Source organism: Plectropomus leopardus, chromosome 6 (genome assembly GCF_008729295.1).
Source record: "Plectropomus leopardus isolate mb chromosome 6, YSFRI_Pleo_2.0, whole genome shotgun sequence".
NCBI lineage: Eukaryota > Metazoa > Chordata > Actinopteri > Perciformes > Serranidae > Plectropomus > Plectropomus leopardus.
Genome location: NC_056468.1, coordinates 20,493,769 through 20,518,320, shown reverse-complemented (window position 1 = coordinate 20,518,320; position 24,552 = coordinate 20,493,769). Strand labels below are relative to the sequence as shown.

At 39.2% G+C, this 24,552-nt stretch overlaps 1 protein-coding gene across 2 annotated transcripts in view; it reads right to left on the bottom strand.

The window, feature by feature from the left end:
* unc5ca (unc-5 netrin receptor Ca) overlaps nt 1-24,552 on the bottom strand; it is a 250,217-nt gene that overhangs the window by 41,482 nt on the left and 184,183 nt on the right. For both annotated transcript variants that reach the window (XM_042487541.1, XM_042487542.1), the window contains exons 8-10: nt 19,392-19,448; nt 6,997-7,188; nt 464-681 (exon numbers count right to left, since the gene is read on the bottom strand). In XM_042487541.1, the coding sequence (XP_042343475.1) occupies nt 464-681; nt 6,997-7,188; nt 19,392-19,448 (467 nt within the window). The remainder of the gene's footprint in view (nt 1-463; nt 682-6,996; nt 7,189-19,391; nt 19,449-24,552) is intronic.

Below are 24,552 nucleotides of genomic sequence, written 5' to 3'. Positions count from 1 at the left end.
CTGACAAGAACTAGCCTTAATGTGTTAAAGACAAACACCAGATGAGAGCAAGCGAAATAGCCTCAAATTAGCACGGCAAGGTCAGTCAGGAGGTTCAAAAGTTCACGATTAAAAAACATCCATAATAACTGGGAAAATCATCAGAAGGTGCTAGGTATGTCGAGCTCAAAGATAGTGAGTTTAGCTCTCGTACTGCCTCAAGACAGGTGCAGTGATGACACCGAGCGGTCTCATCTGTATTTGTGACAACTGACTCTGGTATGCATGCCATGTAGTTGACAGAGCAGAGGGAGGAAACTGGGGCACTGAGCTGCATGTATACTAATAGTGTTTGGTTTTGTATTTATGTGACCGGGAACACAAAGCTACTGAGTTTCAGTACTTCTCACTATGCTTCTGCAGTGTAACCTCACTTCAGGAGGAAATATTCTAAATCCTATTCCTCATACAAAATATTACATACCTTAGGAGACAGTTTGGATGTAAAGTCTCCTCCGAGGTCGTCCTGTGGTGTAACCAGACCAGAGGAGTTGTACACTTTGATCTTCAAGTTAGGAAGAGGATCCAGCAGAGGAGAGTTGGTCATTGGGATTTTATCTGACACATCATGGAGGGCATACACTGGACCACGATACATGGCAGCTGCATTTGTCAAGTCAGGAGGAGCTGTCAATAGATCAGCTAGAGGGATGAAGCAGAAGACAGAGAGGGAGAAGGGGGAGAGACAGATGAAGGGGAGAAAATATTAATAAGAGAAAACACAACACAAATACCATCAGTCAAGTTTCGAAGAATGCTCTGCTGTTCAGCTAACAGCTGACGTGGTCAGAGAAAATGCTGTCTGACTGAGACAGAGAGTGAAAGTAAAGGGTGAAGCTTCAAAACCTCAACTGTAAAAACTGCAACACATGGCTGCAGAGGGTGACAGATGTGGGGAAACTGTAGATCAGTGAGCAGGAATAAGAGGAGTGAGACGAGAGCAGGCAACTCTGCTGATAAGGTATCAGTGTCTAGTGTGATACACTGCAGTACACAGGGGCATGACCTGGATCAAGGGCTAGTCATGGCTGCTGCGCAGAGAGAGAGAGAAAGAGAGAGAGAGAGAGAGCGAGAGCGAGAGAGAGCGAGAGAGAGAGAGAGGGACAGAGAGAGAGAAAGAAAGAGTTGGGGTTTTTAAACACTCATTATTCAAAGAAATGTATTCTACTTTTACAATAGTGTACCACATTACAGTCGAAGACTACAATAAGGACCGAAAAACCCTCAAGCTAAGTTCGCTAAAGCAACACATCTGCAAAGGTAATTTCCAAGTCTTTTAAAGAGAAAAGCAAGCCTTCATAATCCAATACATCTCAAAACCATCTGTATGCTTCATTTTAACATAATATTTCTATTCTAGTGGTACTTGTGCTCTAATTGGACTCTTGAAAGGTAGTTGAGCATCATACCTCTGCCCTCTATCCAGTTTTTCCTGTCTACTTAGGTAAATTGCTAACTTAGCTTGACCAAAAAAAAAGTTCAGCAGTTGACCTTTTTTCTTGTTATTTTTCTTTTACCATGGGAAAAACAAATATAAAGATCTGTCCATTGAACTTCTTTCCAAAGGACAACAATAAGATGCAAATAAAGACATATATCAAGAACAAAAAGCAATGAAAAATGGTCTCTCTCACTGAGCAAAATGGACAAACATCTGAAACCAAAGGATTTACAGAGAGAGAAAGCAAGAGAAAGAGAGAAAGAGAGAGAGCGAGAGAAAGAGAGTGAAGCAGATTTTGAGGGCATTGCTCCGACTTCATCTAAAAAAAACACTTTAAACCATAGTTTTATTTCTTCCATTAAGCACAATAAAATGTTGTCAGTGACTTTTATATCACCGACACAATCAAGGAGGCTGTCACAGTATAATCACATCACTGTCTATTTTCAAAATGCTCACTATGTCACGATTCTAAACTGACTGACAAAACCTGCTGTGCACATTGACTACAAAAAAGCAGTGCTAACTGACAGTGACAACTTGAGTTCAGTTAATTGTTAAACTGTGCTATGCTCAAATAAGCAGTCTTTAAACCCTCATTATCCGTATATAATGCTGTGTATCGTGATGTAAATATATGTAGTTTATTTGGAATAGAACAAACAACACAGTATACAATGTGCAAAAATCAAGCAGACCTTTAAATCAGTAAGCAAACCCCCCCCCCAAACCAAGATGGCCAACAGAATGCAAGAAATGTTATGAAGTTCAGGAGTATCTCGCCAATCCTTATATATTAGGAGACCTTTGAGGGTAAATACAATTTTGGTAACATCAAATAACATCTAAGGAGTAATACAGATGTTAAAATTTCCAAGTACTGATTTTATGTTGTGAGGAATTTACAATTAATCATCTGTTTACTAAACTGGACACCATGCTTGCGAGCTATATTTCAACTACTTCTGCAACTTTGTTGTTCTTTGAAAATACTTCATTTGCAGTGACATTTTTTTTACTTTAAATCTATTGATTAATGTAACGAGAATTTTAACTTGTCGTAACAAAACAACATTTTTTTCAACTGTGTTTTGTTAGTTTGGTAGAAATTGTTCATTTAAAAAAGAATCAAAAGGGGGAGGTGTGTGTTGGGGGGCTGAGGAGTCAAAAGCAAGGAGCTGAATGAGGGAGGGAACAAAGGGGATACAGTAGAGAGGAGTGGAAAGAAAAGGGGCTTAAATAAACCTGCCTCATGATTATATTGGGTCTCGCAGAGAAACCTTACATACTAGCCTAGGAACTTGAGCATGTTGAAATTTGATTCATTTGTAACATGTCAAAATGTATTGCAACATGGTTACAAGTTTTCAAAATCGATACAAGTAAGCAAATTTCCTCAGAAATGTCAGTTGCACAGTATCACTCTATCATTTGCTAACATTAGCAACCATACTGCAGGTAGCACAGTAGCAGCAAAAACCCTGGTTTATTTTTGTAAAACCAATAATGTGTTTCCTCTTTCTTAACAAAGTCTCATTTGAAACAAAACAGTAAATTTACCCATCTTATCTAGCAATTTTTCAGCTGTGAATTAAATCTCAGGCAGAAATAGATCTCTCCCCAGCGCTGAGTAAGATGTGATCTGTGGCGACTGAGTGGATTCTACCATTTACAGTGTATGCTGATGTTTTACACTCCTCTTTCTGGAGTTGTAATAGCTGATGCTAATGGTAGAAACTTTTCATGTGCTGCAAGCAAACACTCGAGTGGCCCACTTATACACATAGGAGCACTGTCATGAATAAAACACATCTGCAATGTAAAACATGGGCACTGCAAAAGCACTCATATATTAAAACATGTGTCCTGCATACCAATAATAAGCACACTGCAGTGTACACGCTCATATTCACACGCCAAATTACAGTATGTGGGAATTACATGATGTCAGTGGGGATGGATAGGTAAGACTCTCTGAGACTCCCCTCTGTGCTCATTGTGGATAGGTGAGTGTAAGCCAGAGGGCAATTGCGGGAGCATGGCGACTGCTAATCAGCGCATAATGCTTATCGGTGCACATGTAATATTCAAGTGCTGTTTACAATGTATTGATTTTTTTATAAATCCCACCTACCCGGTTCTACTTTTAGTAATCATCTCTATTCTTTAGACACTTGCGACCTTACTGAATTACATACAGTAGTGGGTTTAATGACTTGATCTTTTGCCGGAAATTCTCAGAAACACACATTTTTGTAATCAAGAAGCTAAAAACCTTTTGCTGTGAAATTATAAGCATAGCAACAACAACAAATACTTGACTTCAGTTTGTTCGAGAATATAAGCCTCACTTCCCCCTAGGTAATGGGAAAGACGCTGCAGCCAAGTGCTGCTGATTGTAATAATAATACATTTGGCAATATCAACAAACAGTAAATCCGACATGGAGATTTACTTTACCAAAGTGGATAAAGTGACTGTGCTCCGAGCCACCCCATAAGACGACAAGTTCAGTCACTCTTGTAGCTAGTTGTGTTTAGCTATCTTGCCACAACCCTTTCCAGTTTAAATAGATAGATCTGATTTTTTTTAAAGTGGGGTTGTGTGGAGTACTCCATAGACAGGATGTTAAATACAGTAGATGTCATTCGGCATGTTTGAACAAGCAGGCAGGGAAATCTAAGCAATCTACTGCTGTAGAGGGGGCAGCAACAAAACATATTTTAGCCACTCAAAAAAAGTCCCACCTAAAACATCCAATATATGTTTAAATATATGCTGTATTTAAAATAGTATAGTTTCACTGCTTTACCTCAATGACTGACAGTGATTTCCAATGGGAAAATTAAGCCGTTACATTGCCCTCTTTAAAGCAAGACGCAGTTAAGTAAAACAGTGATTTAACATTGCTGAACACAGGAGCTGCTGGTGCCTCTATCCGTTATTTTGTTTGTGTTATTGTGCTACTTTGACATTTTAAAGGGTTAGTTCAGAATTACCAAAGTCACAAAATAACAAACTGAAATACTTCATTATAGAGTACAATTAAACTGATAGTGATTTTTTTTTTTTTAAGTGGGACTTTTTTTAGCTGACTAAAATACGTTTTGTTGCTGGCTGACATGCACAACAGTATATTTGAAACCTCTGTGTAGCAGACTGACATCGACTGTATGTAACATACTGACTGTGGTTAAGTACCCTATTCAACACCACTTCAAATTATATGGACTCTCCCTTTAACACAATTTACTCTCAGGGCAGAAGTTTTTTCCTACATAAAGAACTCTCTCCCATCAGAGAGTTTGACAAATATTCATGATTTAATTGGAATTGGAGTCACAGAAAGGCTGCTTACCTACTGAGAGACAATTCCATATTTGTTCACACCAGGCTCTATTTTTTTTTTTTTTTGGGCATACAGCCTGAAATCCTGTCGTTCCCTCCACGAGCCCATCCATTCTAATTTTAAAATCCCTCATTATCACCCCCCTTACCACCACCGCCAACACACCCACCCCCACACACACACATCTGTCACCTATCACTCTCTTCCTCTCTCTATCACCAGGCTGTTTACCCTTAAAGCCAGCGGGCATTCCTGCCAAATCATCCCTGCTGAAATTTAATTAACAACTAACAGAAAGCCACAGAGAGAGAGAGAGAGAAAGAGAGAGAGAAAGAAGAAATGAAGGGAAGAAAGAGAAAAAAGGTAAAAAAACGGAAAAATAGTCCCCTTTGAAACAAGTGCACATTCGTGCCTGTCATAGGGGGACATTGAAAGAGAGAGAGACACAGGGACATAATTCTTCATTAATAGTAATCGTAGATGGTCCCTTAACGCAGAGTGACAAGCATCCTAATGCTTTGTAGATAAAATGTCACCCAATCTCTGCTCATGCAAAGGCATTTGCCCTTGTACACACACGGACACGCACATGCATGCGTGCACTTACACACAATTATTTTAGCTTGCTGTTTACCAATTTGCGCTGCATCCTGTCTGACCTCACTTTCCCATTTTTACTGTATACCATGATTTGAATTTTAATCATCCACCGCTGACTTACCCCATAAAGGAAACTATTTAAGTATCCTGTTAAAGGCATTTGTTTACCATTGTGGCTTGTAAATGTCACTCAATTTCAATAACACAACATCTGTTGTCGATGTATCCACTTTCAAAAAGGCCATTTCTTGTTCACCAAATGGAGACTATTGAGCGAGTAAGATGAGTATCAGTATGAGCACTTGTTTTGCCATTAAATATTTTAAAACATCTAATTTACAGTATTAAATTCAATGTATGGACCTGTCTGTTTGCATATGTTTTTATTGCCTCTGCATGTATTTCTGAGAATGTTTGTGAGGTTTACTGATGTATGTTTTGAGATTTTAAACCATGAGTTGTTTTATCATCTGACAAATACAGAGTCTTAGAGGAGAAGTTAGAAGTCCATGGTGTCTGTGACCCAATTTATCCACATTCCCTGCCCAGTCTTGTCATTTCCAGTAAACTATCAATTGCATGCACCTGGGTGTATAAGTGTGTGTGGCATGCTTCTTGTTAGCTAATCCATTTCCTAAAGATAGAGAAGAAGAAAAAGACTACACAGACAATGGAGAGTGAAAGATGGCTCCACTTTAACAGGAAGACAAACAGCGAGCGAGCGTCTGTTGCGGTAGGAGTCACTGTGACGGCAGAGAGACGGAGACACAGGGAGGGAAAGACAGAGACATGGAGACGGAGATGAAGAGAGGAGGATGCTGATAAACAGGAAATGTGATTGACCTGAATGTGCAGATGGGAAGGCAGTGAAAGAAGGAGTGAGACAGAGGAGGAGAATGACAGAGAGAAACTCCTTGATGGAAGAGAGTGGTCTCTGGTAGAGACAGAGATTAATCCAAAGCAGCACAGATTGACAGCCGAGGGCTGAGAAGAGAAACAAAATGATGCTAGCATGAAAGCCTCAAAGAGGATGGAGCTGGTGAAGTTATTGCCACAGAGGCATGATGATCACATCTGGTATTCTTTATCCACCTATCTGTCCTATTATCTACCCATCTGCCCATTTACCCATCTATCACTGTGCACATTATGTAATATAAATATTTAGTCCTTTCTTTGAGAGCAGGTGAGAAGAGGCAAACACTTGCTGTCGAGTTCTTCCTTTACAGCAGTAGTCCTACCAGCCTGAGTATTCCTCACATAGAGTCTAGTCCCTGTCAGTTTTGGGGTTGCTATTTTGTTGTGTGCTCTGGCCTTTCTGCATCACCCTCACAGAGCATCTAGGTGCCTATGCAGGTTGAGGCATATGCACCAAAAAACCTGCTCTTTTCCTGCCATGTTCCATGATAAAACATCATTTAATAAGAAGAACAAAAAGCAAGTCATAACTGTAATTTCTTTGTAGACTCTATTAAACATATTCTAAAATCTGAATTTCTAACTATAGTGTATAATTACATTTGAAAAAATGCCATCGTTTTTCTCATCTGAATCAAACGTTTCTTACCTGATCTGGCTGTTTTGATATTAACAGACTGGAAGCCTCCGTTTAGTGCGGAGGTGTCAATGATGTCTGAGTCGAAGTCACGGTGTGTCTTGCGGTAGACAAAGAGCGCCACGATGACAGAGATGACCAGGCACATAATCACTGCGATGACAATGCCCACGTAGAGCGCCACATCATCTGTACTTGGAGCAGCTGGAGGGGGCACAAAAATGTAGAGAGACACATAGTAGACAGATATTGTTAAGCATGAATCGAAAGATCTGCTTAAGTGGAAATTGTGTATCAGCAAGAAAAGTGGCAATAAACAGCTACAACAATGATAATATTTATGGAACAGCAGCACCATGGCAGAGACTAAAGCAATATTTTTTTTTATGGAGGACAAGATGAAATGTGTTGCAGGTTTCAAATTCACTGGATATGGCTCTCTGTCTTTTCTAATTTGTGTTCAAATATTTCACTTTTACCTCAGACCACCTATCAGACTGAAAAGGACAACCTCTATAGGTTCCATTTCAAATGAAACTTTTAAATAGCCCCACAGCTTGTGTAATATGATCATTTGTCTAGACAGAGGCAGCGAGAGACATAGACACCTTTCATAAAAAAAGAATGGTAGCAACTCTTAAAACTTAATAAGGCTGTTAATTATTTTACAAGGGTCCTAACATCCTTTTTCAATCCGGCTGAGAATTTAATGGTTTTTCAGTGAAAACAGTGGTGAAATTGTCATTCATGATCCATATATTAAAGAGGGCTTAGAAAAGTGATGGGTGATGCGGATTGTAAAAGGTATGAGCCACACAGAAGGATGAAGACCGACAGACTGAGGAAAGGATGAGAGGAGACACGTTAAACTAAATTCAAACTATACGACTGTCAAAGTCCGAAGATAGCTGTACTGTTGGCACTTCACAACTTGCTGTCTTTCAATCTGGTGTCTTGAAGTCATTGTAATGTTTACACCACATGACTGACCTTCGACAGACGGGCACACACTACAAGATGTTTTCATGAGGAGAAATCATGGATTAGTATGTCTGGTGTGTCTAAATTACATGAAAATGATGCAATACCATGTGTAAGACATTTTTTTTGGTTGTTTTTTTTTTGTTGTTTATATGTTCACAAAATAGCCTGTTTCCAAGCACCTTTACTATTATAAGCCTATTAACTCTTTGTTCCATGTCGCAAATGCATCACATACAGCAAGGTTCCTATTGTTACAGGTGACCCCTCTCCCAGGTTCACCGTCAACCTGGGTCTTGTGCTGCTTTTTGACAGTCATGGGCTAGCTTGACTTAGTTTGGTCAGGTTTGGCCCATCAGCCCAGCTCTACAGGGATTTGCATTTCAAATACAACAGGGCCACCCACTTTAAGGTGCGTCTTTAACTGATGAGGGCTTGTCTAAAGTGATGATGTATAAAGCAGAGGGCTTCAAGTCCCCAATTGTTTTTGTCCTTTTTTTTGTATTTGTTTCTGCATCACACAGCAGACAGGTAAAAGAAGTTTACCTGTTGGAGGTGAGCTGTTTGTAGAGGTGCAGTAAGAGTCTGCTGTCTGCAGCTCTTCATCTCATTGAGGCTTTTTCTGCTTTTACTTTGCTTCCTGCCATAACAGTAGACTTGTTTTTATTGAAGAAAAGCTATTAAAGTTCTACAAATTAAGTGATAAACATTTTTCATTTCCTACATATTCTTCCCAATAAGTCCCCTGTTATTTTGTTATGTAAAAGCTTTTATTGTGAAGCAGCAAAATAAGGAAATGTTTTGCTTTCGGCAGCAACTTAACAGACTCCTGTACGGCTGAATGCAAACATGAAACAGTGAAATGGCAGATATCTAAAGTAAAAACAGGGACGCAGAAGGGAAACTAAACTGCAGACCACAGATTCAGTTAGAAGCTACAAAAGTACTGAGATCTGAACACATAGAGACATTAGAAAACATCTTGTCTCTGCTCTCCTGCACAGACAAAGGGTAAGTGATGTTCTCGCAATACATATGCTTGTTTCAAGGGGTAAAGACGGGTTGTCAGGATTTCTTACTGTCGTTGAGACATTAGCTTGAGGACGGACATTTGTACTTTTGGACTTACTTCGGAGAAGGTCCATCACCAGCGCAGTTTGGTGTGTCTAAACTGATAATGGAAATAGAGTATTGTGTTCTTATTGGTTATAGCTCACCAACAGGTCCCTGATGCAAAATTTGCATTGTTATTCAAAAGAGGCTGGGGAATGCTCTTTGACTCTTTGGGAAATATGGGGTATGACACGTGCACAATGTAATTGGAGCTGCAATGTTGGAGGGTTACAGCAGACGGTTCTAGAAATAAAGGGATGGTGTCTGCTCATGCGCTGTTTGAGTGCACTATATTTAGCCTCCTTAGATACACTTGGCCTAACAAAACTTTTGGGTTTGCTCAAATTGATAGTGGCCAATATACTATAGAGCATTTGGGGAGGAATGATAAGATAATAAGAGGAGGGAAAGGGAGTAAGTTGAGAATAATATAGAAAAGAGCACACACAAGCAGATAGAGAGTGAATAGAAGAGAATGAAAATGAAAAAGCATAAAAAGAGAATAAGGAAGCAGGGAGGATGAAAGGAAACAAGTAGGGCAAAATAAGGAGAGGAGAGGAGAGGAGAGGAGAGGTGATAACAGCAAAGAAAACGAAAACAGAGAAAAAGAAGCATAAATGCACTTGAACTTCAAAGCAGCAAAACAAACAATCCTACATATTTTACATGAAAGCTGCAGTGAAACTTTTTGGAGTAGTCTCACACTTAAAGCACCCCTTGTATAATCACGTCCTCTGTAGCTAGTAGGAAGGGATTTGTCTGCAGCTATTAAGAAGAAGGCAGAAAAGTACAGGAATGCTCCTTTTAATCTGCCCTTAAAGTTGAGAGGCAGATAACAGGCTTTTAGCTACAAACAGACTGAGTCATTTGCTAAAGGATTTGCTGTTGTCGCATCAGAACAAGTTCAGAAAGCATGAGCTTGATTATGCACGAAAGAATCCTTTGATGAGGCACACAAACATTTATACTCACATATGCCTAAGCGTGACACACACATTCACAGAGGGGAGGTCACTGCTGATGCTGTTAGTTTCTCAAATACCACTTGAGGGTGCTGTGAACCATTTCTCCTGTCTCTGGGGAGCTGAGCGTGAGGGCGAAGCATGTCCCTCTTAATTATGTGACTGTAATGAACCAAATGTCTCTGGGCACTTTGTCCAGGACAAAGAAAAATTATACCCAAGGTTTTGGGATAGCACAGTGCTGTCAAACCATTGTGACAAAGTGTTTTGTGAAATAAACACTATTTTTACCCATGTTTGAAAAAATGCAAAAAAAAAGCTTAATTACAAATGTATAGAATATAAGAATAAACTATGGCCATGGTGTAAATATATAAGAAAATGGTGCACACTGTAAAGCACAGATGTTGGCTGTAAAACAACTAGAGCTGAGGTCCCAAATCAAGTTCAAAGTTCAAGTTCTCTCTAACAAAAAAATATGTTTAAATGCTTATATCACCGCCAAAATCCTATTCTGACACTGAGGAAAGTTGTGATGAAACATCTTTCAGTTAATCGATAAGTCAGTCATCACAAAAATTAACCACCAACTTTCTACATAAATGATTTCAACTCTTTACATATTAGTATTCTAATGCATTTTAGTATTAGTGTTTTAAGGTATTTTCCCAAGTAAAAATGCCAAATATTTGCTGGTTCCAGCCTCTCAAATGAGGATTTCCTGTTTTTCAAAATGTTGAGTAAAGGAGAAAATATCAGAATCAATAGGTGTTGAAATGCCCTTAACATTGCATCACATAAACCACATTGTGTTGGAAGAAATTAAAGATTCATGTAGTGAACCTAATCACCAAAATAAATGCTGGCATTGGCATTGTTCTCAATATACATGCTGCCGTTGGTGACATCGTCAGAAAGCACAATGTTTGTTTTCATAGTTGTGCAGATGACACACAATTGTACATCTCTGCTGAACCAAATGATGCTGCAGCTATAAACTCCATCACTACCTGTCTACTGACAATAAATAAAGGGATGAGCAATAACTTCTTAAAGTTAAATGAGGATCAAAACTGAAATGCTACTCGTCAGCCCTAAAACAAAAAGAGAAATGCTTTTGAATAATCTGGGGAACTTGACTGCTTGTATTAAATCTGAGATCAAAAGTCAGCTCATACACATATGTCATTTTAGAAATGTACAAATGTAATGTATCTGTAGTATGCAGAGATGTACAATGCCAACATTTTCTTCTGGCAAATGGGCTGCTAAAGTTCATGTTTACAACTCCCGATCTGTGTTTAAGAGTTTGGTCTCTTTTCACAGAGATTTATGACACTGTGGGGGGGTTTGTTGCAGCCCCTAAAATGCCTGCCAAATATCTGTTCATCACATTTAACTCAAACTTAAAGCACCACCTTTAAATCTCAGCGGTTTAACCCCAATAGGTTCTGTCATATGCAGTTCCCAGTTTCCTTTTGATGCTAAAAAGATTGCTGTAAAATCCCAAATGCCTCAAAGAAACTGCTGCAAAAAGTTGCCCTGTTATCAAGGTCCTTGCACTTGCCAAGGGGGAATAGAATTGGATAATCCTCTTAAGTAGCAACTCCCTGATCTTAATTATGATCACCATCATCCTCATCTATTTAGGGAATCTTTATCTTGTTTCTACTTTAACTTGAATGTCTGTAACTTCAGAACATTTGGGGTGCCAGACAGCCATAAAAAAATATCACTACTAAACTTGGTTTTTCCTATCCTATTTTCCTTTGAGTGCTGTGGGACACTTTGGGATAAGCTAACTAGGCTATGGCCTGCTGTGTTTTTGATGTATGTGAGTGTGTGTACTAAGCTTAACGTGTTTTATACCGCTGGGTTTAAAAGTCCTTTCTTCACCGTCTTTCAGTTTATATCCCATCTCTCTCAGATCTTCCTCTCCCTGCACAGCTCACACCCCTTTCTCTGACTCCCTGTGTCTCTCTGTCTCCATCTGTTTGATTTGTAGATGAATGAAACAACATGTCCCATTAGAGCTTCCACCTGCCGGAGTAACCTCAATATAACTGCAGGATACCAAATGTTTTCTTTTTTTCCATTAAATTTTCACTTTTTCTCCATTTTCTATTTGATTTTCTGTCCTACATTTCTATTGTCACTGTCACCTTATGAGTAAACATCATATACATCACATAGACTGCGGCAAACTTAGCAAATTTATTAACACATGGTGCTTAAAAAGAAGCAACAACATTAAAATATGGTAATCTATCTGCATTGATAAATCAGTGCTTATGCTACTACTGGATATCTCTTCCGATGTTTATATATATATATATATATATATATATATATATATATATATATATATATATATATATATATATATATATATATATATATATATATATATATATACACAAATAAAGATTCTTCTGAGTCACTAAATTCACAGAATCCGCAACAGATCATGCAAAATTTAGTTCAATTACTATAATAAAATAAGGCCATTACAAGTTATTTGCTGCATGAACACACTGCACAATTTCCCTGATAGATTGACTTTGCATTTGAGCTTAATCTTAAAAATGCCTTAATTCTGTCTCTGAATGCTCAATGACATTTTTTGAATAGTAAAAAAGAGAAAAAAGAATAGAAAATTGGCTCTAATGTACAGTAGCTTTTCTCCGGCACTCAAGTCCTCTCTGTGCTCTGTATGTGTCTACTTCTCTGGTCTTTCATTTTATTGAGCCTCTACATAAAAACCAAAAGTGCCACTTTGGTTGGCTATTCTTTAATTCTGATGCTCTTTTATTGTCTGACAGCACTGCAGAATAGTCTGTCTTTTTCTGACAAGATGGGGGCTGAAAACAGGACTGAATGTGGGTGTGCACTTTTGACCAAACCCAGATGAATGAATCATGTGTTTGGACCTCTATGTGTATCTAAGCATGGCCCAAGGCTCTGCTCTGCAAAGCCAGAATGACAAAACAGGCAGTGATAGAATGAGGAGGGAGCACATGTCTGACTAAGTACTAATAGCTACACACCTATGTTCAATTTCATGGGCACTCATGCGAGCACTGAAACTCACAATGAATGCGTGGGCAGACACTCACACATCCACACATCCATATTAAGTTCTATCCACAAGTCAACTGTCTCCTGTGCTTTTCCACCTTGTCCAAGCAGTTTTATGTCCAACGCACTCACCCGCAAGTCCCGTAAATAAGATTTAGATTAAAAAATATGGGGAGGAACTGAATGAGCGATACGCCTGTGATGTGCAGCAAGACACATCTGACAGCTCTCCATAGGAAGGAATATGTTCTGTTATAAAGGTCAGGAGACACACACGCACGCACGCACGCGCGCGCACACACACACACACACACACACACACACACACACACACACACACACACACACACAGAGACTCTGGTGTGGACTCAGGTTTAAAACCTTGAGTTTGGCAAATTGGCCATCACCATCTTGTTTTTTTGTTGCAGCCTTAAGTGACCATATTTGGAAAGAGGGTGGAGATAACCTTAATACTAGCAGCTAGCTCAGTTAGCACAGTGCAATTACATCCAAGGTGAACTTTGATAATACTAATGCTAATGCTAATTTTTGCTAATGACAGTCTTAAAACTATTATTTAGAATGAATATCCCACTCCTTAGAGGGCCTTTCAGCACATCCAAAAATGTAAGACTTTTTAGGTAACCAAAACCAATTTAATGTTATGAACTAAAAACACACTGAAATAGCAACATCTTTGCCCATACTTTGTAAATCTGGGGCTATGCCATGTAAATGGCAGGTTGTCTCTTATGTACTACACTGACTAATGCAATCTTGATATCAGTATCAGTCTCAAAGGAGAGAAAAAAAACTACATTTTAGGGGATTTTTTGGTTTAAGATATTAACTATGGTTTAAGATATCAGGGCATTTGACATTTGTGAATTGTGCTTAAGGAGGGTAGAAACTTCAGACTTTTAACATACCATCTTTCTTTTTTTTTCTTGGCAAGAGTGCACTGCAATTTGTCATAGTTTTGCAAGACAGTGTTACCTTACTTGCTCAATATTGAATAGTGTGTGTTGTGCCAGTGTGAGTGATCAAAGCCAAATGGTCTTCGGTTGCAGAACTAAAATTATTATTATGCCAGGGTTCACTGTGCACATGCCAAATTCAGTTTGTTTGGAGTACACAGTCTGCACGAGTGAGTATGTGTGTGTGTGTGTGGACTGACTGATGCTGCGCCTAACTGTGCCCAATAATAATGGCCACTGTAATTGGCAAAACTTGATCAACAACAACAAAAAAAAAGTCTGGTAATTTGGTCACATACATTTGGTAACTGCATGTGTGTGCCAAAGTGTGTCACTAATAAACCTTTGGGGCTCTGGAAATTGCAGGAATTAGGCACACACACTCTTTCTCTCACACACATAGTTGATTACACACATGGGCAAGCGGAGCAGAAGCCCCGGCTCACCCTCAGTCAGCATGGATTGCTGTCCATCGATTGGCTAAGCTTTTTGTCATTCTCAGAGTCTGTCCAATCTGCCACAGAGAGGATTTAAAGAAGGGGGAAACAAGGATAACTCAGCTTAGCTCGTCTCTATCTTCTCTGTGATCTGCATCCAAAGCAGAGCTGTGGACAATCACTACTTGAAACTCATTCAACTGCCTTTTTGATCTCGCTTGGCACAAACATGCAAACACCACCCATACTGCACTCCTGGCACACACATCAGCTCTAAGTAACTGGCAGGGATGAACAGAAGAGAGACGGTCAGAGAGGGGAAGTGAGCAGTCATTTGTAAATGTGTCTATCCTTATCTTCTGTATGGGATGGAAAAAAAACCTGGTGCCAGGAAATAAAATATGGAGTCACTTTAGAGTTACTGAAGCCAGTGGGTGTATTTCTGCGACAACAAACAACTCTGCACAGGTATATAAAGTCATTAGATCAAATACGCTGGATAGCAACCCTGTAATAATAAGCAATCACAGCTATTTAATGACAAGGCTGAACACAAACCTTTCAGTGCAACTTGTTTTATCCAACTGCAGGGAACATTATGACCTCTTTCAGTGTCTGCTGGCCACAAATATGAATCACAAAATACTGGCAGAAGCTGTCTCCCTCCACACAAATCTACAGCTCAGTCACCTCCCGCCCTTCTCATCGCCTCGAGCTAAGCTGGTCTGTGACTGCCACAAACAGCCATGTCACATTCTCAAAAAAGAGATGAGTATGCAAAGAAATTAGGGTGCAAGTGCAAAATAAATCGGTGACAATTATAATGCTGTTTTCCCACTAGCTTTTTTGGCTTAAGGGTAAAGGTTTTCAGCCCTCATACATAACAGTCGGTAAATCTTAGCACTAATGAAGCAGTTGACGGCAATTTAACTGTAGGTGTAAATGACCCATAGACCTTGTTGTGGTCAAGGTGAGTTAAAAACCCCTTTACCACCAAAATTGGCACATATATAGGGTTTTTTTTTAATGCTGGAAAGCTTGCTAAAATAAGTGATAGACTCCTTTTCCCATTGCCAGTAGTCAGTAACGCCTTCCTGTTTTTGTTGTTGTTTTTTTCTGGTTTGTCACCTTCAATGTCATGAAACAATGGTAAACAAGGGAAGTAAACAGTAGAAAACATTCACCCAGCATTTTCACTGTGCTATTTGTAGATGCTGTTACTCTGACAATGCCAGTAACCTTTCTACTTATCTCCTTTTCTTCTCAAATTGAGGAAAGGTACTCTCACCCAGGCCCTCCAGGAAGTGTGCCTGTCTTCTAAGCCAATTTTCATAGTGGCCAAACAGTGTAATTACACCATCATGCGGTGCCCTGCCACTGAAAAGGACTCTTTCCCAATGAATTACATGGTGAAAGAGACATCTGTAAATCAGTGGATACATTTTTTGTCTGACTCAACCCCTGATGAAATTACTCTTTTCACTATTAAGATTTAATCAATTCCGTTGGATAACATAATTTAAGTCTAGAAGGGCCGCATAATTAAACAATTGTATCCCGATTTAAGTTAACAGTGCGCTAAACCAGAAGTTAACCACTCGATTGGCAGAAGTCTCTAGGGCGCTTGATCTATGGGCCCAACTGTGCAGAGGAAGTAGTGCTGGCAATCCGGGTAATTTTAGACGTGGTAGATGAACCACTTTGACTTCATGTGCTACTAAACAACTCTCATAGACAATACCCCTGACTCCTTTAGAGCCTTTGTCTCATGAATAAATCCTGATTGTAACCTTCGCCACAACGGAAAAAAGTCAGATGATAGTGGACGTTTTTTGTTCAGTGGGAAAGGGACATAAGACTGTCAAAAGACAACAATCAAGTCTTGAAGTGTCCAACATGGGCACTGTCTTAGAATTCTTGTCAGTATGGAGGTTGTATAAACACTAAATCCTGGGAGCCATGTTTTGGAAACAGAAATTTTAGCACCTATATATAATTATCAAGTCACACTGGTATTGACCATATACCCAATCATCTCCCTGCAGATACAGTATGGTCATGGTTCTGCAATGCAGCTGTAGAAATCTTCCATATCACCTCTTTAACTGGCAGCTGCAGATACAGAATCTGATTTTGCTAACACAGCTATTGGATGTCAAACCAGATATGGAAGTGGTTGGTATTGCATTTGTAATCTGCCTTAAGGCCCTGATATGGACAGGAGATGGACAGCAGACCAACCGCGGTTGTGTTTATACAACATTGGGAGTCAGCTACAGTGGGTGGATGTGTTCACACGTTTAGGTGACGTGTTGACAGTCACTCACGTGGACTGCGAAAGTATACTTTGAGTTACACATTACATGTATATCTGTAGTCATACTTTATTTTGGCTATTAGCGAGTCTCAAAGCCACTCATGCAGCCTCCCAGGGCTCATGTTACTGACTGTATTTTTTAATATTAAAACCAGATTGACAATCTGTTAAATGAGGCAATGACGGCCTCTATTTCTCATCTCTAGTTCTCTCTGTGTCTGTGTCTGTGTCTGTCTGGGGCTAGTCATCTCACAAAACACACCGGGATGATAAAACTGATTCAACGGACCCTAAACGAGAGTCATTAGAACACATCACAGATGCTCATAGATCGCTTTGAAGATAAAACGAGAGCTCCTGCAATGAGCGGAGTAAAAAGCACAGTAATAATAAATGGCAGAGGTCCTTTCCCTCTTGCATCTCTCAATTCTTGTGTTTGTAGTAAATCTTTCTCATTATGTCACTTTGAACTAACTGTAGCAGTGAGAGATGGAAAAAAGAGAGAAAGCGAGGGAGAGGTGGAGGACAGACTGGGGGTAGACAGAAAGGAGGATAACAAGTACAGTTGAATATATTTTTTAAACCCTATTATCATTTCTCACCCTTCTGTATTACTCATTCAATAGCTTTCAAACATCTGCCTCATCCCAAAGAATAACACTGTCGCCAGGTGATTTTGTATTTTTCTGTGTAATTTTTTCTCTTCTACAGATGATGTATTAGAAATGGGATAATTTGACATATTAATCATTCATTTGAATAATACTTCAAAGAGAATGGGACAAATCAGTGGAACCAAATCCAAACTTTCACTCACTTCAGTGTCCAAAGTTGAACTACGCTCCATTGAGTTCTCAGTGAGCCAATATGCTTGTAAACACAAAGCAAGTGTTCAGGACTAAGGCAAATTGCCTACTTTGGCAAAAACCCAAAGCTGGCTGGCTACTCTCCAAAATGACCACAGCTGCAACAAACTTACAAATTGTGAATCAAGTGAACTGGCGCTGAATCGATTCACTGCTATCAGACAGGAAGAGAGAAAGAATCAAGTTAATTAAAGGAATCTGTCACCACAATCGTGCATTCACTTTCCAGACACAACACTGGGATCCTGCACTACATTTTAAATGACAGAAGAGTGTTTTAGTAGACCTTAAATGCAAGACAAGTAAAATATAAAGATACATGAAAATAGCAATAAAATAAGACTTAAAGCTCCCGCGTGTAGAATTTAGGGGGATATATTGGCAGAAATGGAATGTAATCTGATTAGCATGTTTTCAATAGTGTAAAATCACCTGAAAATAAGAGGAGTTGTATTTTGATTACTTTAGAATGAGTCGTTTATATCTACATAGGGAGCAGGTCTTCAGGTGCGCCGACATGTTTCTACAGTAGCCCAGAATGGACAAACCAAACACTGGCTCTAGATAGGTCTGTGTTTTTACTGCTATAAATCACATGATCAGTTTGTTCTGGAGAGGCTGAGACCACTGCAGATAATTTGGCTCCTGGGAAAAAAATCCTAAATGTCTAGATCTTAAATTATCAGAGAAATACAGTAAAAACACTAGCATTAGCAGATGCTAGGCTGGTCGCCAGTCGATGGCCATCTCTGATGTGCCTAACATCACTGAAGCACTGTAACATGAAACCGATTCTTTTTTTTTTTTACTGTTTTTACTGTTTTTTTATCAACAGATTAATTTGTTAAGCAGACAAAGAGACCTCTGCAGACACTTCCTTAAACCTGAAGTCCTGAAAAATAAACACTGAAGGATTTCTACCCAGTAGAATTTTCAGCTTGTTGCAATCTGCAATCCTCACCTATAGATGCCACTAAATCCCCCTAAATCTTACATGCTTTTCCTTTGATGTAAAACTGAAGGTTAATAATGCTCCAAGACTTAACCTGTAAAGTTAAGTTTATTATATTTCTGTTCTTTTGATATGATGTCATGTTTTATGAAGTGTAATAGGCACCTGTGTCTCTATTTTCTGCAGTGTAAGTAAAAAGAAAGTGTAGTTAATGGCATGGAAAGTCAATACATAACATTCTTAGAATTGAAGTTGTACTCTGAAGTTGTAAAAACCAAAATTGTGTTAGTGCTGTTGGCTTTAACACAACAATGATGGTAAAGGAATTGTGGAAATGCTGCTAGATATATCTAGATTTAAAGAAATATCCGCCTTAAATTATTTAGTAAGAGTATATAGGCCTTGAAAAGTCTTATTTCCATCATACAAGCAACAGTGTAAATGATTAATCTACCATGACTTCCTTTGTCTGAGAGCAGATTGAAGGTTTAGTGTAAAGTGTCTCTTTGAAGATTTTCGTTTGATCGGCACAGCTAAAAGACTGCACATAAAGGGAACAGATGATAAGACGAGAGCAAAACTCTCATCAAGTAACTCAAAATGACATGTAACAATAAAACACTGCGTATGAGCCAAAGGTCAATGCTCAATCAACGAAAGAAACACTAAGATGAGTGAGACAAAAGGAAAGTGGATGATGATAAAACATAAAACATCAACTTACATGGGATTCCCAAATCATTCGTTTCTTTGGGCTCAGTGGACTTCTGAAACAATGAACCTTGGGACAAGAAAAGAAAGGGATGGTGGAATGGATGGAGGAAGGGAGAGGAACACAAACAATCAAAATCAAACAAATATGTCAAATAAAAATGGGACAAACACAGCAGGATATGGACACAAAAACGCCTTGATATACCAAAGTTTGTTTGTTTCTTTCTTTTCTGCTCTCCTATACTAAATTCGGTAAATTCAGTTGTCTTACTCCATGAATCAATATCAAAATGTCTGAAAACAAAAAAGCTAATTAAATCCCTTTGTAGTAAAAACAGAAATAGAATATTTTGAGAAACCCCGGTGCCTGTAAGACAGTTACTGCTGTGTCATGCTGAGTGGTCCACTTAGTCAGACAGAAGGTCTGTGACACAGATGAACTGCTGATGTACTGATGTATAATTAAAGTGCTGGTGTATAATTGATAAAGGCAACATGGTGCACTTAAAAGCTTCTTGCCAGACCTGCTGGACGTACAAGTCACACCGATCATCACCAAAGGGCAAGAAAAACTGACGAGGTTAAGCGGGGTGATGTGCAAATACAATATAAATGTACAGTAACATGCGTGCACAATTAAAAGACATGATGGAAACAAAATACAACGACATAGGTCATTTGTAAAAGCAATGCATTACAACTCATATTTATGTGTATTGTTTGGAGGCAACCTCTGGTAATTATGGCAGGAGAAAGAACGAAGACAGTCGACGTCATATAAAGCCGGACAGACCCAATAAAACAGACAAAAACCCAACACTGAGACTCTGGAGACTGCTATTAATGTCCCTAATAAAACTGAAACGTAAGGTTTAGAAACAAACATGGTTTGGCTTAAAATAAGTATATTACGCAATGTGATGTAACATCACAACATATAGGTCATTAGCTTAGAATACTACATATACAAGCACACTACATTGTCATGAAATAACTTGATTGATGTGGTTTCACATAAAAAAAAAAATCCCATCAAGTCCAGCTCTCCTCCCACCAATCCTATGCAGACTTTTTCACTCTTTATTCTAAAGCAGTTGCTCAGTGTCAAAAAATGACACTGCAAGGTACTTCCCATCCCGCTGCCAAAGGGTGACTCGGTGCGCCTGTGTCAGACTCTGAGGGTCACTGACCAAATGCTGGTATTTAACAAGCTGGGAGCGAGACCAGGTTGGTAGGGGTTCTAATATAGGAAATGCTCCTGTGCACTGTATAACAGGATGAAAACCAACACCCTATCTGGTCGTATGGGCATGACTTTTCTTTCTGAAGGTGGGTTTTAAAGTTACTGTAATCTGGTTGGCCATAAATTCACAGTGATTTTTGGCATCAGTTGGCATATTTCAGTAGTTTTATCAAATGTGTTATTCTTGTATTAAATGACCTAGCGGAAATGACTGCATTTACATGCATCACACAAATGTCATGCTGATTAATGTCTGAATCAGTGATAATAGCAGAGCAACATGCCATGACAGAAACTTATCATGTTTCAATTATAAACCAATTGCTCAAACAAATGTGGAAAGCATGATGGCTGGAAAATGAAGCGTAAATGATTTAACACAAGCAATATGAAAGAAAAAGAAAAGCACAGATGAGGAAAAAACATTTAACATATGGACCAGATAATGGCTAACAAGCAGCGCAGGAGACAATACGACAAAGCGAAGTGATTAGAATTCTCAAGGAGAAGAAACAAAAGTGTGAAAAATTGAGCTTCAATGGGAAGACGACTTGTTTGATGCTTTGTAGTACCTGCTGACACTGCTGATCCCTTTGTATAATACAACACAAACACGACTGAATGTTCTCTCCAAACACTGACGTTATATAACAGCCAGTATCTCAAGTGATTACTTGTGGTTTTAGAGACCACACAGCAGATTTTATTTGCTCTGGAGGTAGTGTTATGTAGCACACACACATGCATGCATGAACGCACGCACACACAAACACACACGCACGAGTATGTAGTGAGTGAAATGTCATGCTCTCGAGGACGACACTGGAGTTCTGACTGAAAGTGTTTCCAAGAATTCTGATCGATGTGTCAGAAAAATGTCAACAGGCCAAAAGATACAAAACAACACAAACAACTCTAAAAAAAAAAATGAAAGACCTCTAACTTCTGTCACATGAAGACACACAAACACACACAAACCTACACTCACACACATTTATACAGACTATACACTGATAAACACATAAACACAAAAAAGAGAGGAGGCACTCCACGCAGGGCAGAAGTGAGGTCAAATGGATTTCTACCTCTCAGGATTTAACAGGACAACTTTAGAAAAAGGGCAGCAAGAGATGGTGGAAGAGATGAATAGAGAGGCGGGAGGTGTTGGTGGAGAGAGCGAGAAAGAGAACAAGAGGGAGAGTAGAGTGAAGTACTCTTTGAGCACAAAGTCAATTACAGAGCACTATCTAAAACATTAACTCCCCCCTCAACATTGACATTATCACTTCATTCACAAACGTGAAACCCTTAAAGAGACTACTCTTAACTCGATGTAATGTAAAGAAAACTACAACAGTGGTCAGCTGCTTAGCTGTTGTACTTCATTAAATTGAGTCTGAAGACTCAGACAACATTAACAAACACAAAATGTACTTTATATCTGGAGTTCTGCCAATAGCACTTACTTGCCAGGATTTCCACACATTTTCAGGAATAAAATTTAAAAACTTTTTGATGGCTTTTCAAGGACCCAAAATCCATTCATCCATCGTTTTTCTACTGCGTATCCGGGGTCGGGTCGCAGGGGCAGTTTCCTAAGCAGGGAAGCCTGGACTTCCCTCTCCCTGGCCACTTTGTCCAGCCCTTCCCGGGGGATCCCGAGGCGTTCCCAGGCCAGCCAAGAGAGACATAGTCTCTCCAGCGTGTCCTGGGTCTTCCCCAGGGTCTCCTACCGGTAAGACGTGCCCTGAACACCTCACCAGGGAGGCGTCCGGGAGGCATCCTAATTAGATGCCCGAGCCACCTCATCTGGTGCTTCCAAAATAAATTTCTATTTTGAAAAAGTCTGCATTTCATTGTGTCTGCGGCACTCGCCAGCCCAGTCATGGTACTCTTCTACACAAACACACACACACACACACACACACACACACACACACACACACACACACACACACACACACACACAGGATAGTCTCGCTTCCCATAACAAATGTCACCCCACTTCATCACATATACACACAATCTGTCTGAGAAAACCTGGCAGGTATTAGACATGGGAAATGAGAACTGCGTGAGTCTTCCTTTTGGATCAAGGGGTACATAAGTTATTTGAGTTAATTTGCCTAACTTGACATCGCATGTCCTTCACTGCAGCTATTGTGCATTATAATGTTGATGTTGAAACAATATATCGTGCAGCCCTACGTCGACGCATGAGAGCTACTTTATGTCAACAGCTAACTTACAGAATAAAATTTGCTGTTATGTTACATTACATGGAAGTTTAACCCTGGAAGATTAATTTCATTACACATAACAAAATTCCATGACTTTTCCAAAATTTTAAATTAAACAAACATTGTGAAATTCAATGAATTTTCTTGGTTTTCCATGACCGTGGGAAAAGTAAAACTACAAGAAAAAAAATCTACATATTTTTTGTGTTTTACTCAGGAGTATAACTATGCATTGATCCGGATCAATATATTGATTCAATGATCAATGATCAAATATTATCAATGAAAATTAAAAACATTTATATGTATCATCATCTTTAAGGTATGCCTTTATTTTGAAACTCTCATTGCACATCTATGTCAACATCTGTCCAAATGCACCTCCTTCCTCAACATTAAACAATTCTAGCAGCCTAGTGCCAGGTAGAGAATGGCAAGTAGCCAAAAAAAAAAAGACAAAGAGGATATTTACTGATATCATGTCATATTGATCACAGACTTCTGATGAATCAAATAGAAATCTCATCATGGCGGACTTAATGATTTTAGCAAATATCGTATTGTTGTCCAAAGAATCAATATAATACTGTATCTTGTTATAAATTGTAATTTACACCCCTAGTTTTACTGAAGCCAAGCAACTTAAAATAGCACTGTAACTATCCAATTTGATACCAGCAATGGATCATTTTTGCCTATGTAAAGATTACACTGTAAAAGATCCATCAGTCATAAACCAAATGGAAAAACGGTACAAGAAGCACTTCAAGCCTTTCAAACATACGCTAACTATAAAATGCTGTGCACGCAGAAACCCCCTCTAACAACACAACACACACACACACACACACACACACACACACACACACACACTTCAAAGATTCCAGTAAATGCTACAGGAAACAGCTGAAACATTAGTGCTGACATAAAACCACGTCTGTGGAGTCATTTTAAAGACAGAAAATCAATCAGGGGAAATGAGCCTAAATCTATACCTCTCTAGGTTTTATCCCAGATTCTGTGGCCATACCTCACAGGCCTCAGGGAAGCCTTTTGCTGGCGCAGACATACAGTAAGACACTGCGTCAGGAGTGGTCAGGGCTCTGCATATACAGTAACTACTGTCAATAATGTGTCTACTGGCAAAGCTTTTTGAGGGATTCAAAAATATTACATTGTTTATGACATAGACCATTTATTAAATCATCATTTATATCCACTGCCATCAGGCTGCATAGGGAAGTCCCTTATAAAACCAATGGCTCACTCAGCTGAAGGCTTTGTGTTCATTGATTTAGTATTTTTCTCCTGAACAGAACTCTTGACTGCTTGTGAGTTCTTTAGCCTTGATATGAACAGGAATGCCTCACTGAGTTTGCCAAAGCCACAACAGAAAGCACTATTGTTAAGTTCAAGACAGACAAACTGGGGCTAGGGTGGGGTGCAATGTCTCCCACTGAATTAGAATCTATCTTATACACGTGTCCCTTTTTTAAAAAAATTTATAATTCTGTGCCCCCTCTAAATTTAGATGTTTCTACTGGTCCAAGAACGCAGCACGGGTGAAACTCATCATAAGTTAATTTCATCCCTCAGCAGTTGTTTGAGTCGCTTCATTGATCAGTTGATCCGCTGATCTGGCCTGAGCTGATCACATCAATGGATGAGGGGAGAAGCTACTGCAGAGT